General features: G+C 55.8%; 3 protein-coding genes across 3 annotated transcripts in view; 2 read left to right on the top strand and 1 right to left on the bottom strand.

Moving 5' to 3' along the window:
* The window catches only part of PTSG_07739 (uncharacterized protein), a gene marked incomplete at both ends in the record, with an annotated part of 2,373 nt that extends 12 nt beyond the window's left edge, over positions 1 to 2,361 (top strand). The window contains 4 exons of the mRNA XM_004991483.1: positions 1 to 539; positions 830 to 898; positions 1,042 to 1,371; positions 1,731 to 2,361. The exon at positions 1 to 539 is cut by the window's left edge and continues 12 nt beyond it. Of these exons, the coding sequence (XP_004991540.1) occupies positions 1 to 539; positions 830 to 898; positions 1,042 to 1,371; positions 1,731 to 2,361 (1,569 nt within the window). The remainder of the gene's footprint in view (positions 540 to 829; positions 899 to 1,041; positions 1,372 to 1,730) is intronic.
* A 247-nt stretch (positions 2,362 to 2,608) lies between these two features.
* On the bottom strand, positions 2,609 to 12,089 carry PTSG_07738 (glycine decarboxylase multi-enzyme complex P subunit). The gene is made up of 27 exons (XM_004991482.1): positions 11,780 to 12,089; positions 11,366 to 11,457; positions 11,170 to 11,248; positions 10,727 to 10,944; positions 10,328 to 10,422; positions 10,050 to 10,121; positions 9,655 to 9,799; positions 9,231 to 9,342; positions 8,931 to 9,016; positions 8,593 to 8,709; positions 8,262 to 8,346; positions 8,004 to 8,101; positions 7,681 to 7,806; positions 7,270 to 7,416; positions 6,868 to 7,040; positions 6,506 to 6,613; positions 6,195 to 6,271; positions 5,866 to 5,969; positions 5,411 to 5,641; positions 5,157 to 5,202; positions 4,884 to 4,947; positions 4,507 to 4,620; positions 4,227 to 4,323; positions 3,832 to 3,947; positions 3,519 to 3,603; positions 3,301 to 3,418; positions 2,609 to 2,991 (listed from the first exon to the last, which is right to left on the bottom strand). The coding sequence occupies exons 1-27, from the start codon at positions 11,868 to 11,870 to the stop codon at positions 2,939 to 2,941; spliced, it is 2,949 nt and encodes a 982-aa protein (XP_004991539.1). The 5' UTR covers positions 11,871 to 12,089; the 3' UTR covers positions 2,609 to 2,938.
* Positions 12,090 to 13,037: 948 nt separating this feature from the next.
* Positions 13,038 to 18,710, top strand: PTSG_07737 (hyperpolarization-activated ion channel protein). The gene is made up of 13 exons (XM_004991481.1): positions 13,038 to 13,220; positions 13,395 to 13,421; positions 13,727 to 13,903; positions 14,150 to 14,330; positions 14,674 to 15,272; positions 15,562 to 15,644; positions 15,821 to 15,887; positions 16,070 to 16,162; positions 16,389 to 16,429; positions 16,550 to 16,659; positions 16,884 to 17,032; positions 17,314 to 17,370; positions 17,596 to 18,710. The coding sequence occupies exons 1-13, from the start codon at positions 13,119 to 13,121 to the stop codon at positions 18,457 to 18,459; spliced, it is 2,550 nt and encodes an 849-aa protein (XP_004991538.1). The 5' UTR covers positions 13,038 to 13,118; the 3' UTR covers positions 18,460 to 18,710.
* Positions 18,711 to 18,757: the final 47 nt, after the last annotated feature.

Below are 18,757 nucleotides of genomic sequence, written 5' to 3'. Positions count from 1 at the left end.
TTGGGGAACGCGGACGCCTTTGGTACACCAAAGCAGCACCAGGTCTACGCGCGTGTGCGGCGACCAGACCGCGTGCAGTTGGATGGGCTTGCAGACATCGAGGATGGCCTGCGCAGGTTTGATCGTCGATTGCAGCGAGAGCAACGAAAGCAGGACACGGACAACAACGACAACGACAATGATGATGATGATGATGACGATGAGAACGATGGGCGAGAAGGGTTTGTCGAAGTGGCCCGGCCATTACCGCCAGAGTTTTACGCCGAAGCGACGTCGTGCAAGGAGCATGTCCGAGCCATTCTCGTTGCGGATCCGCCGCGCGTCACCATGCAGCCGCGATCCATGCACGCGAAACGCGCCATGTTGGAGGAGGCCTGCAAGCTGCGGCACCCTGCCATTTGCGTGCAGATTGTGAAGTGGCTCTACTCCAGCCTGAACTCCAACACATTTGTCAAGCTCATGGCGTCCTACCCGTGGGCCATCACACAGTTCCTGAATCACCTGCGAAGACGACAGGACATGGACACCTTCACACTCGTGTACGTTGTGTCACATGCAGATGTGCCCCATGTGTGCGTGTGCGTGCGAGCTTTGTGTGTACGTGCGTGTGTGCGTGTGTGTGTGTGCATGTGTGTGTGCATGTGTATATGTGTGTGTGTGTGAGCACTTGTGTGTTTGACCATGACGTGATGTGACTTGGCGCCGTCCTTCCATGCTGTGCCGCTGACGGTTGAGCACCTCAAATCACACACACACACACACACATGCACATGCACACATGCACGTGGACACACATGCACACACGCTTGTTTGCTGCTCTTGGCATCAGGTCAAGGTTAATGGAGCGAGGGTCACATGCAGGCGAGCTGCAGCTGGCTCAAGCGTTAGCAGAGCCAATGTAAGCGTTAGCGTTTTAGGGGTTTGAGGGGAGGCAGTGAGGCAGACTGCGTGTTGTCGCAGCTAACACACACACACACACATATGCACACACACACACACATGCACACACACATATGCACACACTTGCGTGTTGTGCTGCAGGGACATGCGATCCCACCGCAAGTTGGAGCTGCTGCTGCTGACGGAGCCGCCTGGCAGCCCCATTGAGGAGCATGTTGTCTATATCCAGGACCTGTGTGCACGAGTGACGTGTGGTGCTCAGGCCCTCTCCGACGAGAGCGCCGCGCTGACGCTGAACGCATGCACGCCCGCGCTCATACATTACCGCGTGCCGACGGAGACGGCGGTGGTCGACATCAACGCCAACGTTCTCATTACCACGTGGTCGCGTGCAATTGGACTGCTTGACCAGCAGCTTCCAGAGCATCTCGACGCCTTGCTTGCCGAGCTCAACACCGCCTCCTTCCCGCTGTACGTCTTGTACTCTTGTGTGTGTGTGTGTGTGTGTGTGTGTGTGTGCGTGTGTGTGTGTCTGTGTGTGTGTCTGTATGTGCGTGTGTGTCTGTATGTGCGTGCGTGCGTGTCTGTGTGTGTGTGTGTGTGTCTGTGTGTGTCTGTGTGTGTGTGTGTGTGTATGTGTGTGTGTGTGTACTCCAGGCTGTGACGGCCGGATGCAATGGCTGTTCGCGCATGCAAATAGCTGTTCACCGTCACGTTCAGCCCCTTATGAACTGCCTTGCTTGCTTGCTTGCTTGCTTGCTTGCTTGCTTGCTTGCTTGCTTGCTTGCTTGCTTGCTGCTGCTGCTTTGTTTCACCACTTGTCCTCGCAGCCTCAATCGCATGCACGCGTACCTCGCGCGCCGCTGTCGCCTTCATCGAAAGCCCGTCAAGGATGCTGTGCTGCAAGTGCTGATACACCGCACCACGTGTCTCCAGCCAACCGCCCTTGCCTTCCAGGCACTGGCCGTGCTGGGCGCAGACAGGGAGGCGCTGGCTGTGATTGCGCAATTGGGGGAACACGCCCAGTTTGACGAGCTTGCAAGCATCAACCACGCCATTGCGCTCTGGAGTGTCAACGGCAACAGCACAGAGGCGCGCGTGCTTCTTCACGCACACGCGCACCGATCGCAGTACCGCGACGCAATCACGACTGCACTCGAACAGGTGCCCCTCATGCGCACGCTGGTGCAGGCCGTGTACGACACCACGAAGCAGTTCAGCCATCCTGGCGGCTGGATGCGACGGCGGAGGCAGCACGCCGCGCTCTCGTCATCGCCGTCACCTGACAGGGCGGGCTCGGCAAACCACCAACCATCACCAGCGTCATCATCATCGCCGTTGTCATCCGCAGCTTTGCATGATGGCATCAGGGCCATTATGAGGCCGTCTGTCACGAACGCGGGAAATTACTTCTCGCAACTGCTCTTCTCGCTTGGGGACGCAGTAGGTCGGCCGGCATGACCGCTGGTGTTGATTGCGTGCGTACATTTTTCTGTGCAGGTGTGTGTGTGTGTGTGTGTGTGTGTGTGTGTGTGTGTGTGTGTGTGTGTGTGTGTGTGTGTGTGTGTGTGTGTGTGTGTGTGTGTGTGTCGCACCCACGCAATGCCAAGCAGCCACATTTATTCGACAACCGTTACACCTCCCTTTCCGCGCGTTCCCTACTATCCCTCGCGTTACGAAACACACTATCCTCATGTGTGACTACAAGTGCTGTTGGCCTGTTGATTCGAGCGAGAACGGAATGTGGAAACAGCACAATAACACTGCACAAGAAACCAGTCAGGACCAAGAAAACACACAAGCAGTCGCTGCCGAGTTGCAGAAAGCAGACGAGGGGGAAAAAGAGGGGAAGAAAGCGAACAACACCAGAGAGAAGGGAGGGGGAGAGGAAACGAATCTTGAATCAACAGCGTGGATGTGTGCAGGTGTGGTCAAGCTTGTGATGCATGAGGTAATGCCGGCAATGCAGACCTACACACACGAGTCAGGACAAACTACACACTGCACAAACACACACATGGGCGCGTGTGTTGGGCTGCTACGCGTCGTACGAATCCATCGGAGGGCACGAGCACATGAGGTTCTTGTCGCCTGCAAGAAAAAAATGGGGGGGGGGGGGCGGACAGGGGAGGCAAATCATTCCAGGGTAAGGACGAGTGTTTGTGTGCATGAATGTATGTGCGCATTTGTGTGTGTCTTCACGTGTCTGTGTACATACGTGCATGTGTGCATGTATGTGTGTGCACGTATGTGTGTGCGCATGTGTAGCATGCGTGTGCATGTGTTGACATCTCTGTGTGTGTGCCTCTGCCTCTGCCTCTGCCTCTTGCCCGTCACCCCTCCTCTGTCTGTCTCTTGTCACCGTCACTTCCCCTCCATCCCCCCCCCTCTCCAACGTACCAAACGCGTCGTCAACACGGCCGCAGCCCGGCCACGTCTTGCCTTCCTTCAGGAACGCCACGGGGTACGCGGCCTTCTCCCGCGAGTACGGCCGCGTCCACTCTTCAGCCAGCACAAACTGCACACAGACACATGCCGATGCCAACGTGAGATCCGGGTGTCAACGTCACACCAAAGTGAGCTGGAGGCAAACACCAGCATCATGCACATGTGCGTACCGTTTGCGGGTGTGGCGCGTTGACAATGACGTTGTCGTCCTGCGGGTACTTCCCGTCCATCACCTCCTGGATCTCGTGGCGGATTCTGGAGTGCACAGGTGACGGGTGGTGGTGATTGGTGGTGGATGGTGTTCAGGGGGCAAGTTCGAGCGTGAAACATGAAGTGGTGTTCAAAGCAACAACGCAAAGGGGCACCATGTGCACGTGACTGTAAACAACAACAAGCAAAGGTGGCACGATATCAACGCATCAACGCAATGGCACACTCAAGGCACATGTATGAATGGTGATGATGCTGGCCATGAGAACTCACTGAATGAGAGCATCGACGTAGCGGTCGAGCTCGTCCTTGCTCTCGCTCTCCGTCGGCTCAATCATGAGGGAATCCGGCACCGGCCACGACACCGTTGGGCTGTGGAAGCCATAGTCCTGATGCATGCAAGACACGCGAGTGTGTGTGTGTGTGTGTGTGTGTGTGTGTGTGTGTGTGTGTGTGTGTGTGTGTGTGTGTGTGTGTGTGTGTGTGGTGAATTGTTGTTGAGAGGGCGATTTGAAGGCTTTGAATGAAACAGATTGATTGATACACGCATACGCAGCCACGCTCGTGTTGACCAAGTACGCAAGCAGACAATACCCAAAGAATCAGACACACGAACGAGCCGACGAGCAGCCAAGCAAGAAGCAACAACCAAGCAAGCATGAACAGACCTGAAGGCGCTTTGCGACGTCGGTGCAGGTGATGCCGTACTTCTTGAACGGGGCGAAACTGACGATGAATTCGTGTGCAACGCAGCCGCGCTTGCCCCTGTTGGCAGACACCGAGGGGGAAGAGGTAATGGGAATGGGTGGTGAGCAACACGCACAAGAGACAGCAAAACATGAATGCACACGAACACATGCAAATACTCACGTGATAAGCACACAAACACATATTCGCGTGACAAGTTTCACGCCAACCCGTGCATGCACGCACGCAATAGAGCAGCACCTGAAGGCGACTTCATAGTAGTCCTTGAGGCGGTGGGCCATGTAGTTTGCATTGAGAATGGCAACGGCGCTGCTCATGCGAAGACCCTCAGCACCCATCATCCGGATGTAGGACCTGGCCCGTGAAGAGGATCACACATCATGTGTATGTGGGTGTGTGCATGTGTTTGCAATGTGTGTGTGTGTTTGCGCGCGCGCGCGCGTGTGTGTGTGTGTTTGCGTGTGTGTTTTTGCGCGCGCGTGTGTGTGTGTGTGTGAGGGAGTAACACACGGACAGACGGACAGCCAGCCAGACAAACAGGCAGGCAGGCAGACAGACAGACAGCATATGCAGTGGTCACACGCAACAAACATGCTCAAAGGAACACATGCACGCACCAGGAAATGGGCATGATGAGACTGGAGCCGTAAGGACTGGCTGACACCTGGCGGAACTTGTGTCCTGTTGTTGTGAGAAGTTGTTGTTGTGTGAGAACACATTCAAACGGGGCACAGTTGGAATTGATGGTGACTCGAAGAAGCAGCAAGGCACACAAAGGACAAGCACAAGGCGGTCAACGAGAACAACAAGAAAAAGAACAAGATTAAGGTGCGCAGATGCACAAATCATCACGCGAAGGGCAGCAACAGGCACACACGTGCAAAGCGTACCTTCAGCTGTCATGACGTGGCCAGGGAGGAAAGGAGCGAGGTGGGACTGCCATATTGGTAGCAATGGACCAGGAAGGCAGGCATGTGAGCATGCACGACAGAGAACATGTGAAACACCATAGTCAGAGAGCGACAAACAGACGCACGAAGGCGGACGGACAGAGTGAGCAAGCAAACACGCTTACATGAAACACGCACACACACATGAAACACGCACACATGAAACACACGCGTGCGTGCACGTGCCCTCACACCTTGACGCCAATTGGGCCCATGCCGGGACCGCCACCGCCGTGGGGGATGCAGAAGGTCTTGTGGAGGTTGAGGTGGGACACGTCTGAGCCGTAGTCACCAGGGCGGCACAGCATCATCTGCGCGTTCATGTTCGCGCCATCGAGATACACCTGTGCGCCGTAACCGTGCACCGTCTCGCAAATCTCGCGCACAGACTCGTCAAAAACGCCATATGTGCTCGGGTACGTGATCTACAAATGCATGCAGGCAATTGACATGGTGTTGAGCACAGGAGTGGGTCAGCTGCGCGATGAAAAAAAGGCGTGGGTGGCAAACAAGCGCAGTCACAACAAAACACACACATGTGTAACACACACACACACACACACACACACACACACACACACCACACACACACACCACACACACACACACACACACACACACACACACACACACACACACACACACACACCATGATGGCTGCGAGGTTGTTCTTGTGTTTCTCGCACTGCTCGCGCAGGTGATCCATGTCAATGTCACCCTGCTTGGTCACCCGCACCTTGGCCACGCGCATGCCTGGCAGTGCATACACATCCAAACAGAAAACCGTGACAGCGGAAAGAGCATTTTTGGTGAGTGCTGTGCATAATGGAAGATGGGAGTGGAGAAAGAGGGAACAAGCAAACGCACGAAATGGGAAATCACAACACAAATCAAACAAAGCAACGCAAGTTAACCGAACAGAGACAAACGGGTATGTATGCCAGCGACCACGCCAGCGTGTGGGACGACTGTACATACCGCACATGGTGGCGGTTGCGGGGTTGGTGCCGTGAGCAGACTCTGGAATCAAGCACACGTCACGGTGGCCCTCGCCCCTATCATGCACACATTCACACGCACATGTACACGGGTGAGTGGCGGCGGTGGGTGGTGGTGGTGGTGAGTTGGCCCGCGCATGCTGGCGATCACGATTACAATACGAAGGGAACAGCACGTGCTCGGGTTTAAGGAAGCCGCCATGAATGCATGAGCCTCAAGACGTCAACGACAGACGAGGGGCGGAAGGGGAAGGGGAGACGAAACAGGAGGGGTGAATGAAGAGGACGCACTTGCTCTCAAGGTAGCCGCGAATAGCGAGCATGCCGGCAATCTCGCCCTGTGCACCGCTGTTGGGCTGCAGCGAGACAGCATCGTAGCCGGTAACTGCACACAGGTCCCTGCATGGGGGCACACGCAAACACAGAGATGGGTGGTCGAGGTGAGTTGGCATGATGCAACCAGGTCGGCGACAACACACCACGCAGCGTCACACATACAGGCAAGTATATACGCAAGAAAAACAACGGCGCGCACACATGCACGCACGTAAGCAAGCACGCAAGGAAACAGACAGACAGACAGACAGACAGACAGACGGACAGATCGACACACACACACAGACACGGACACAAACAGACACGCGCGCGCGCACCTTGCGAGTTCCTCAAAGAGCTCAATGAACCCCTGCGCCTGGCTCGGGGGCGCAAACGGATGGATGTTTGCAAACTCGGGCCAGGTCACAGGCTGCATCTCTGTGGCGGCGTTGAGCTTCATCGTGCACGACCCAAGCGGAATCATGGAGTGCACCAACGAGATGTCCTTGTTCTATTGCGTTTGAGGGCGCAGAGTAAAGGGGAAACATGTGGAGGGCGTGTGAGGTTGCAGACTCACCATGGTAGCAACGTCGATCAAGCGAGTGCGGTTGTGACGCAAGTGAAACGAAGCATCTTGGGCAAACAAAAGCACGCATACCAAACATACGGGCAAAAACACTGCAGTCACCTCCATCTCCACGGTCACCACGAATGAAACACGGCAGCAGCTGTTGCGTTACCTCGAGGTGCTTGCAGTAGCGCATGAGCTCCGTCTCGCTGTGGTACTTGTTGAAGATCGGGTGGGTGAGGAAGGAGGACGTGCGTTCCAGTTCTCCAAGACGGCGACGTGGCAGATTGGACAGCCGTGCATTTGCATCCTCGTCCTCCTGTGTACACACAGAGCGAGAGAGAGAGAGGCAGCGTGAGAGTGAGCGCGCGCGCGCGCGCGCGCGCGTGTGTGTGTGTGTGTGTGTGTGTGTGTGTGTGTGTGTGTGTGTGTGTGTGTGTGTGTGTGTGTGTGTGTGTGTGTGTGGCATCAGCGTGAGGGTGGGCCTGGGGAAAAGGTTGCAGCTGACAGTATACACACACACACACAATATCAACAGCCACAACCACACACAAACAGGCCGTGTGAGCGCGCGCGTGCGTACCATGATGCCGGACTCGGTGAAGATGGACATGACATCACGCAAATCGCTGGTGGTGACGGTCTCGTCAAGGCTGATGCCGACATCGCCGTCGTCATACTGGCGCAGGTTGATCCCAAGGTTGTGCGCCTGTTCATGCGTGGGACATGAGCAGCGTGCATGTGCGTGTGTATGAGCAGCGTGCATGTGTGTGTGCATGTGAGTGAGAGGGTGCGAGCGATTGCGTGAGTGCGAATGCACGAACAAAAACAGGTGCACGGGCCTTGTTGGCACCACCGCCACTGTTCTCTCCTCTTTCACTTTCTCCTTGTTCTGCCTGCACACACCCTGCTCATGATGTGGTCCTGGGTGAGGCCAACGGGCGTGACTTTGATGGTGTCGAAGAAGTAGTCGTTGTTCACAGCATGCCCGCAGTCCGCAATCGCTGCATCGTGTGTGTGTGTATGTATGTATGTGTGTATATGTGTGTGCGTGTGTGTGTGTGTGTGTTCATGGTGAGTTCAGCGTGCATGTGAAAATGCGCTGTATCATTCCAAAACCCCACAGGAGTCAAGACAGCCGATGGGGAGGGGGAAACACCGTACAATCTGCGAGGGCGGATGTCATGTAGTGGACGCGGTTTGCAATGTTCTTCAGTCCCTGCGGGCCGTGGAACACAGCGTACATGGCCTGATTTCACGTACACACACACACACACACACACCACCACCACCACCACCACCACCACCACCGACGGCAAAGCATGTCAATGTGCGAGGCGGTGAGTGAATTGTGTTGGCTCATTGAGCATCACAAACGTGCTGAAAGCAAGCACAGCATCCAGGCACATGCTTGTATGTGTTGTGTGTGTGGTGTGTGTGTGTGTGTGTGTGTGTGTGTGTGTGTTTGTGTGTTTGTGTGTGTGTGCAAGCGTACGGCCATGTTAGCGAGGAGGGCCTGGGCGGTGCAAATGTTGGAGGTGGCGCGCTCACGACGGATGTGGTTCTCGCGCGTCTGCAGCGACAAACGGTACGCGCGGTTGCCGTGCGTGTCCTAATAACACCAAACGAACAGGTATGTGGCGTGTGAATGTGTGTTTGTATGTGTGTTTGTGTGTGAGTTTCTATTTGGAAGCCAGGCATGAAGCAGCAGCCGCTGATAAGGGGTCTCCTCAAGCTCACATATGCGCACACACACACGCACGCACACACACGCACGCACGCACACATGCACATAACATGCACACGTATAAGACGTGACATGCGATGCCTCACCCTGGTAACGCCGATCAGACGGCCCGGTAGGCGGCGAATGAGCTTCTCCGTGCACGACATGAACGCGGCGTGCGGACCACCGTAGCCTGCAGGGCACACGGAGGACACATCACACGCATGGGTGAGGCCGTGACATGTGTGGTTGGTGGCGACACAACACGACACCCACAGAGCACACGTCCACAAAGCTGGGCACAGAGAGAGAGAGAGAGCACACGTCCACAAAGCTGGGCACACACACACACACACACACACACACACACCACCACCACCACCACCATGGTGGTACAGACGACTGACCGAGGGGCACGCCAAACCGCTGCGCGCTGCCGACGGCGATATCGGCACCGAATTCGCCGGGCGACCGCATGACCGTCAGCGCAAGCAGATCCGTGGCACACGCCACCAGCGCCTGTGGACAACAGGAGGGGGGCAGTTTTGAAGTCAGCGTGCGTGTGTGTGTATGTATGTGTGCGAGTGTGTGTGTGCGAGTGAGTGTGTGTATGACAGAGATAGAGAGAGTGTGTGTGTGCGTGTGTCAGAGGGGGGAAATAGATAAGAACAGACGTGCGAACGCACAAGTGTGGTTGAAAACAAAGAGTGAGGTCGGAAAAAGTGTTGGCGCTTGTGTTGGGTGTGCTGGGTGTGTTTGATGGTCCTTGAACGATACTGGCAGATAAATCCATGTGCGCATGCACACATAGGCGAGCGCAGGGTGACTCACGCCAGCATCGTGGGCTTTTGCAACGAGCTCGTCAATGTTGTGGATTTCACCGTGCGTGTCTGGGTACTGAACGAGGCATCCGCACACGTCGGAGGTAAACTCAAAGTTCTCCCACGATTGCTTGATCACCTTCGCGCCAATGTACCTGCAGAGCAGTCAAGCAACAAGCGTGTGGGTTGAGTTGGGGTGGCATGTGGAATCGGCTGGTTCGTTTGGGAAGATGAAGCCACGTGGGGAGTGACAATGGATGACTTGATTAAATGTGTCTCAAGACGTCATGCTATTCAATACACACACACACACACATACACACCCATATCATGCACACATACACACATACACATATCACGCATGCACACACACACGCGCGCGCGCGCGTGTGTGAGGTGACTGACTTTGCGCGGGTGTAGACGAGGGCCTCCGTCTGCGGATGGCAGCGGCTGTCCAGCAGAAACATCTTGCGTTTGCTGCAATGACGCGCGACGCAGCGTGGCAGCGTGGCATTGTGGCATGTCATGCGTGCACACACATGTGGGGTGAGCATGCGCAACGCAGAATCGTGGCGGCTCTGAACGACAAACCCTGCTCGCATGTTGGATGCAGGCGGGCGTACAACGACGCATCAGGTGAACCACACGGCATGAAATACATGGCAATAACCGCCAACACGCACTGGTTGTGTGCGGAGAAGCACATGGAGAGGGCTTCAGCGCCGGCAGTTGCTTCGTCGAGAAGAGAGGCGTTGGCGATGGGAAGGCTTGTCAGGTCCTGCACACGGACGAACAACAGGTACAGGTGGGGTGGTGAGGGGTGGTTGTATGAGGTGAGGGTGGTCGTGCAGAAAATGTGACACAGCGCAAAGACACATTGAGGTATGTGGGAGGAGGACAAGGGGGTGGAGGAAGGACAATCATGTATGGACAGTCGCACGAACGAAAGGGCACAAGGCACGCACGATCACACGAAATGACAGCACAACAACATAACACGAAGCCCCAACAACATAACGCCACCCGAACACAACACAACACTTGACAGCACGCCACGCCACAAAGCGAGGATGATAGCAGACCTGGATCATGGTCTGGAAGTTGAGGAGGCTCTCCATGCGGCCCTGTGCAATCTCCGCCTGGTACGGCGTGTATGGGGTGTACCAGCCGGGGTTCTCCAGCACGTTGCGCTTGATGGCTGTCGGGGTGAGGGTGCCGTAGTAGCCCATGCCAATGTACGAGCGGAACACCTGGTTGCGGGACCCAAGCTGCTTCAGCCGCTCAAGCACCTCGCTCTCCGCTGTGTGCGTGCGTGTGTGTGTGTGTAAGTGTGTGAGTGTGTGTGTGTGTGTGAGAGAGAGAGTGTGTGTGTGTGTGTGTGTGAGTACATGTGTGTGTGTGCGCGCGCGAGTCTCTGGGTGTGTGCGTGAGTGTGCATGTGTCGCGTGCCGTGTAGAGTGTGCACGTCTGCAACTGAACGTTTGCCGTGATCCCGTTCACTGTCAAGAGCATCCAAACAACTCACTCAGAGGTTCGTCAAGGTGTGGCGTGCGGCGGAGGCGAATGTCCTCGGGCACGGCCTTGGCAATCATGTCGTCCAGATCCTAGCAACACCATCACATCACACAACCCCATCGGTGAAGCGATGAGACAGACGTCGACTGGTGCCAACAAAGCATTGCACAAACAAAGCAAAAAGAAAAGAGCCGCAATCACGACACCTCGAAGGAGCATGTGCGGAGCATGGTTTGGATCTCGGCGGGGTCTGGCCCGATGTGGCGGAACAAGAACTTGTCGCAAGGCTCCACCCAGTCTGCAAAACGTGCGTACATTGATGTGCGCATATGTGAGAGTGTGTGTGTGTTTGTGTGAGTGTTTGCTTGTGTGTTTGCTTATGTGGACGAATGACAAAGGGGGAGGACACAAACACACACACACACGCACACAGACACAAACACACACACACACGCACACAGACACACAGACACACACACACAGACACAAACACGCTCACTCACTCGGACACACACACACACACACACAAACACACACACACACACGCACGCACACACACACACACACACACGCACGCACACTCACTCACGCACACACACACGCACAGAAAAGCATGACACCTGGGACTCGGAGGTGCCTTGTTTGAGCAATCATGGGCACAAGCCATCGACGAGCGTGGCTGGCCTGCCGCCTAAGCACGGCAGCCTGCATCCTTCCCTTTGGGCTTGTCTGTGACGATCTAGCTCTGGCGTTGTTTGTCGCTGCTTTCCTTCGCCTGCGAAGATGTGAACAAACGAACGAACAAATTATGCCCAACAGCAGCAGAGGTGTTGCAGCACCGGTCAAAAGTGAGCCACACACACACCAGTGCACACGTGTGTGTTTTGGCGGCGAGAGCAGGAAGGTCGTGAAGCAGACAAGCAAGCAAGCAAGCCGGTTAGAAGCAAGGTGGGTCGCAAGCACACGAGCACACGCATCGACACCTCACCAACAGCAGTGCAGCAAGTCGCAGTGTGTTTGTTCTGTGTTTGTCTCAGTTCTTCTTCTTCTTCAAGAACGAATAGCTTTGCTTGCTTGTGTGGTTTCGCAAGCTCAAAGGAAGGACAGCGCTGATTGCAGACGTGCAGCAGCAGAGCGTTGATTGCGCAAGAACGCAAAAATCTCAGTCAGCAAAAAAACCACCGAATCAATGGAGACTGACATCAGTTCTATCGATAATTCGCGCTGTTTTCAACCGTGTTGAGTTTGTACGACACTCGACATACAAAAATATAGTAACTTTGCCGCCACCGTTTCAAACTCTTCTTCTTCTGCTGCAGTGGATCCGCACTGCGATCTTGCTTGTTGTCGAGCGTCTCATCTCATGTCACACAGCACACAACGAGTCTATTCCACACCAAGCACTTGGGGAGATAGTCATGCACACAGTGCAGTCAAGCATGCCGTTTCCAACAACACGATGGGCGCTGGTTTCCCTTGGAATCAACCAACGCACGCACTTGACGCAGTGAGCAGTGACGCCAAGCAAGCAACGCGTCTACTTTGCCTGAACCAAGCACCCGTTGTCCAACTGGTGACAGCAGAGCGCCGCACGGCAGAGCACAGCCGCTACATGCGACAATGGATGGCCATGTCGCAGCAGCGCTCAGCTCAACAGCCAGCTCAGAGGCTGGTTCAAGCGTGGTGGTGAGAGTCGGCAGCTCACCAAGCTTCTCTGAAGGGAAGCTGGCAACGGAACCCCCATCCTCTGCAACGCCCACACATGCATCCACCAAAACATTGGCCCGGCGGCCCGTGTCAGCGGCACCAAAGCGGCAGACATCCCCAACGACACGTCTACATGACAACAACAACAACAACAACAACAACAACAACAACAACAACAACAACAACAACAACAACCACAGCAGCGCGAATGGTGGGCTGCTTCGCCCTCCATCACCTCGATCCCCACATCAGATGCCCCCGCCTGGGCTGAGACGCAACGGCCATGCACCTGGCTGTACCGCATCAGGCTGCGTTGACAACAACGGAGCACCGCCAACCATGGAGGAGCCGGAGGTATGGTGCGACTGTTGTTGCGCGCCGTGGATCCGCCCTGTGGGCGATATTCGCGTGCATCCCACAGAACCCCCTCCACCACCCCCATCAGTGCCGACCAAGCAAGCATCCCAGCCACCACAGAGGGCAGACAGCATCCCAGCTGGCAAGCAACCGCCACCGGCCGGCACGCAGAGCCAGCGCTCAAGCCAGCTCGGCCCTGTACGTCACGTGCTTGTGCTGTCATGTGTGTGCTCGCGGTATGTGCGTGTAGGAGCGCGTGTGAGGGTGTGTGTGTGTGTTGTGTGTGCGTGTGTGCGTAGGAGCGTGTGTGTGTGTGTGTGTGTGCATATGTATGAGCGAGTGTTCGTTTGGTTTGCTTTCGAACACCTTATTCGGTGCAAGGGGTGTTCGTGGGTCGTTCGCTCGACCCCCTTGCATCTTGCGTGAAGCACCCTTTCTTCTCCCCTCACCCGAACTTACCCCCCCCCCACTCTCACAACAACAACAACCCGCACACGTAGCAGGATGATGATGAGAAAGTGCGTGGCTCCATCTTCCAGGTGTCGTCCACAAACCTGTTTGCCCTCAAGATGTATGGCAGTGCGCAGGGCGTGACGTGCGAGATTGCGCGGCAGCAAAAGTTGCCCAAGTTTGTCATCCACCCTTACAGCACATTTCGCTGGTACTGGGATGTCCTCATGGTGAGTTGCGTGTTTGTGTGTGTGTGTGTGCACGAGCGCGAGTTTACGTGTGTGTGTGTGTGTGTGTGTGTGTGTGTGTGCACGAGCGCGAGTTTACGTGTGTGTGCGTTTATGTGCGTGTGTGTGTCTGTGTCTGTGTGTGTGTGTGTGCTTTCTTGTAAAAAGGTGGCGAAGGAACCACAAATTAAAGGAGCCAACATGGCCGCACTCGTCACTCATCACCACCGCCGCCATCGCATGCAACAGGTGTTGCTGCTCTCCTTCACGGTGACGTCGATTCCTGTGGCCATTTCATTCTTCAGTGACGGCATGGGTACGGCGTGGTTCGTCGTCAGCTGCATTGTCGATTCCATCTTCATCCTCGACATCTTTGTCAACTTCCGCACGGGCATTGCAAAACAAGACGCCCCTCACGAAGTCATTCTCGGTGTGTCTGTGTGTCTGTGCATGTACGTGTGTGTGTGCATGTGTGTGTGTATGTGTGTGTGTCTGTTTGTCTGCCTGCCTGTCTGTCTGTCTGTCTGTCTGTCTGTCTGTCTGTCTGTCTGTCTGTCCGTGCAATGTACATTCGCGCACGTTGTGTCCGTTTGCTCCAACCTTTGCTTTTCCGTTTCCTGTCTCTACTTGCACCCATCAAACGAAACTCACACACACACACTCACACTCACACTCACACACACACTCACACTCACACTGACACACACTCACACACATATACGCACACATGCACCTTTTTCTCCTCCGCATATCCACCCCATTCCCTCGCACAGACCACCGCGCCATTGTGAGGCACTACCTGCGCGGATGGTTTGCAATCGACCTCATCTCCAGCCTCCCGCTTGATTACATCATCACCGCCGCCGCCAATTACCGCTACGACTCGCCGTCCTACCTCAAGGCCTCGCGTGCCTTGAAGGTCCTCCGCATGACACGCCTCCTCACGCTGCTGCGGCTGCTGCGCGTCACCCGCATGTTCCGCCTCTTCAGCCGCTGGGAGGAGACCTTCAACCTCAGCGCGGCGTGGCTGCGCATGTCGAAGCTGGTCACCATGATGCTACTCATGGCCCACTGGTCCGGCTGTCTGCAGTTCCTCGCTGTGCAGCTGGCCGACTTCCCGCCATCGTCGTGGGTCGCCATCAACGGGCTGGTGGACGCGCCCGTCTCCGCGCAGTACACGTGGGCGCTCTTCAACGCCCTCAGCCACATGCTGTGCATCGGGTACGGCAAGTTCCCGCCGCAGTCCGTGTCGGAGGTGTGGCTCACCATCGGCAGCATGGTCATTGGCGCATCGTTCTACGCCGTCTTCATCGGCCAGATCTCAAGCATCACCCTCAGCGTCGACAGCGCTAGCAGAAACTACAACGAAAAGGTTCGTCTTTGGGGAAGGGAAAGGGGGGTGGGGGAGTATTTGTTTATATGTGTGGGTGTGGGAATGTGTGTACGTATGTGTTTTTCTGTGCATGTGCGTGTGTTTCTGTGCATGTGTGTGTGTGTGTTTCTGTGCATGTGCGTGTGTTTCTCTGTGTGTGTGTGTGTGTGCGTGTGCATGTTTCTGTGTCTGCGTATCTCCTGTTCTTGCTTGGGTACTCTCCATGCTTTGTTGTCGTTTTGCTCTCGTGCCAACCCCTCGACGTCCCTCTCTTCCTCGCTCTTGTCAGGTGAAAGAGGTTGTTGAGTATTTGCGGGCGCAGAAAGTGCCCTCGAGCCTGCGCCAGCGCGTCTTTGACTACTACGAATACAGGTGCTGTTTCGTGTTCACGCGCACGGTGCCGTAGCGTGCTGTTCACATGCACGTGGATCGTGTCTTCCAACGCGAAGCACCAACGAACCACGCACACATACGCACACACACGCACACATGCACGCACGCCACTCTGTCTGCTCACAGCGCCGCTCGCATCTCTTCCCCCATTTCAGGTGGCCACAACACAAGTTCTTTGACGAACGAAACATTCTCAAGGAGCTGTCACCCGGCCTTCACAACGTGAGCTCACAGCCACACTCGCACACTACTGATGTGCATGTTATTCACGTGACCGTGTTGCCTTGTAGTTGCAAACGTGCACGCTAGCATGCGTCCACTGTTCCTGGCCACGCATGTGCGCTCGCGTTCTGTCTCTCACACACAAACACGCACCATGGCCCTCCATGCACACACATGCACAGGACATTACGAAACACAACTGCCAGCCCCTGGTGCAGTCACTTCCATTCTTGCGCAATGCGGATCCAGAGCTTATCGAAGCAGTCACGACAAAGGCACGCTTTGTGTGTGTGTCTGTGCGTGTGTCTGTGTGTGTGACCGTGTGTGTGTGTCTGTGACCGTGTGTGTCTGTGTGTGTGTTTGTGTGACCGTGTGTGTCTGTGTGTCTGTGTGTGACTGTGTATGCGTGCAAGTGTTTCGCGTTGCCCATCGCCCCCGTTCTCCCAGTGCCACTGACATGGGCTGTTCTGTTCATGGTCTGCATGTACCTCCAACGTGCAGGTGGTGTTCCAAGTCAGCATGCCCAGCGAAGTCATCATCAAGTACGTCATCATGCACATGTGTCGCCACCAACACCACACACCAGCGCCACACACATTGTACGCCAACACGCGCCCTTCATTTCACACGCCTCGCATCATCACCACCAACACCACCATCAGGGCTGGCACGTATGGGTCCGAGCTGTACCTTCTGCAATATGGAACGGTTGAAGTTGTTCTTCCCGGTGGCGATGTTGTCTCCCGCCTGCACGACGGCTCATTCTTTGGAGGTGACACGTGTGTGTGTGAGAGAGAGAGAGAGAGTGTGTGTGTGTGCAGTTGCACCATTTTCTGCTCTCGCAACACGATAAATGTGCTCTTGTTCTGCGAACGCCATCTCACGTCGGCACAACCAACTCACGCACACACATGCACCACGCTTCCCCTCCTTTCCTCCTGCGTTCCACCATATGTAACCCCTCCTCACTCCCCCGTTCACCCCCCTCCCTTTTAGAGCTTGGTCTGCTGCGGCTGCAGAAGCGTGCGGCGAGCGTGATTGCGGTGTCGCCGTGCCGCCTGTATGTCCTCAGCCGCCGCGCCCTGGATGAGGTCCTCGAGGCGTTTCCGCACATGCGCCGCGAGCTCGAGCGCACCGCCGTCGAGGTTGGTCTGCTTTGTATTGTGTTGTGGTGTGGTGTGTTGTATTGTGTTGTGTTTGGTTGTATTAGATTGTGTTGTGGTGTGTGTGTGTGTGTGTGTGTGTGTGTGTGTGTGTGTACGCGGCTGTTGTGATGATGGATTTTACGCTTGTCGCGCGCTGCCGTTTCCCATCAACACGGTCCGCTCCGGCTGCCATTCGCGTTCTCTCATTCTCTCTCATTCTCCCTCATGCTCTCTCATTCTCACCCGCCGTTGCCGTGCCAAATGTGCCGCTACTGCTGCAGCGATTGCATGAACTTCGCCAGCGCATCCGGCGCTCGTCCAGTCGACGCCGCACAACCGTAAGGAACTCACTCACTGACTCACACACACACACACACTCTCTCTCTCTCTCTCTCTCTCTCTCTCACGCACACACACACACTCTCTCTCTCTCTCACGCACGCACGCACGCACGCACTCACTCACTCACTCACGCACTCGCTCACACACTCACTCACACACACACACACTCTCTCTCTCTCACTCACTCACTCACCTTCCATCACCACCTCCACCATCACTAGGGCACGCGCGGGCAGACGTGGGTTGCAACGCACGATACCATCTCGGAGCACGATGACGAAGATGCGGAAGGCAGCAGCAGGAACAGCAGTGCCCCCCTGTCGCGTGCTGCACACGCTGTTGGTGCATCATCTCCATTCATCGCGCCTACACACCGCTCACAGCAGCACCAGCAGCCGTCGTGGCTGGCGGCAGCGGCTACGGAGGGGCGCAGTGGGTCTGTGAGTAGCAAGACGGCCTCTGTGCAGGGCAGACGGGGACGCCGCCCGACCGTGGTGACGAAGTTGAACGTGCCGCCACCACAGCCGCCACAACAACACCAACGCCAACAGCAGGCCTCAAAGGCTTCAGTCACAAGCACCAGCGCCGTGCGACCCACACATGACACGCACTGGCATGACGGCCGCGCCTCCACCATGTCCAACTTCAGCAGTGGTGGTGGTGGTGGCGGGAGGACACTCGGTGCGGTTGCTGCTGGAGAGAGCGGTGAGAACAAAGGCCCTGACGCTCGTCGTCACACCACTGCCACGAAACGGCGCACCAAGCAGCACGCCAGCTTCGACGGCGGCGATGATGACGAATATCTTGATTTCGAGGGGGATGCCCGGGGTGAGGACAGTGACAGCCACGATGTTGAGGATGGGGATGGTGATGGTGATGGTGACAATGATGGTGGCCATGTTGGCAGTGATGTTGACGATGTCGACGACGCCGACGCTGACGCCGGCGACGGATCGATGGCCGGGGTGTTTGCGGCCCACGATGACGGTGGGGGATTGCTCATGTGGGGGTCTGCCAAGGATGACCACCAGCAACGGCGACGCCATTCTTCCCTTCCCGCCACCAAAGACAGGGACGCACTCTAACGGGTTGGGGAGGGAGTCTACCTATGCAGTGTATCTGTGTGTGTGCAGTGTGCTGTGTGTGTGTGCAGTGTGTGTGTTTGTGTGTGTGTCAATGTGCAGTGTGTGTGTATTGTGTCGATGTGTGTCTGTGTGTCTGTGTTTGTGTATGCAGCGTATTGTGTGTCGTCTTCCTCGTCAAAAGCAACAACGGTTACGCACCAAGCCAGTGTGGTGTGTTGAAAATTACACAAATTCTTCAATGAATATTCTACTGAGCATTTCTGACACACACCAAAATCCAAACAAAAAAAAGCAAAGG

This window comes from Salpingoeca rosetta (assembly GCF_000188695.1).
Source record: "Salpingoeca rosetta unplaced genomic scaffold supercont1.20, whole genome shotgun sequence".
NCBI classification, from domain to species: Eukaryota; class Choanoflagellata; order Craspedida; family Salpingoecidae; genus Salpingoeca; species Salpingoeca rosetta.
This window is presented reverse-complemented; position numbering and strand designations above follow the sequence as displayed.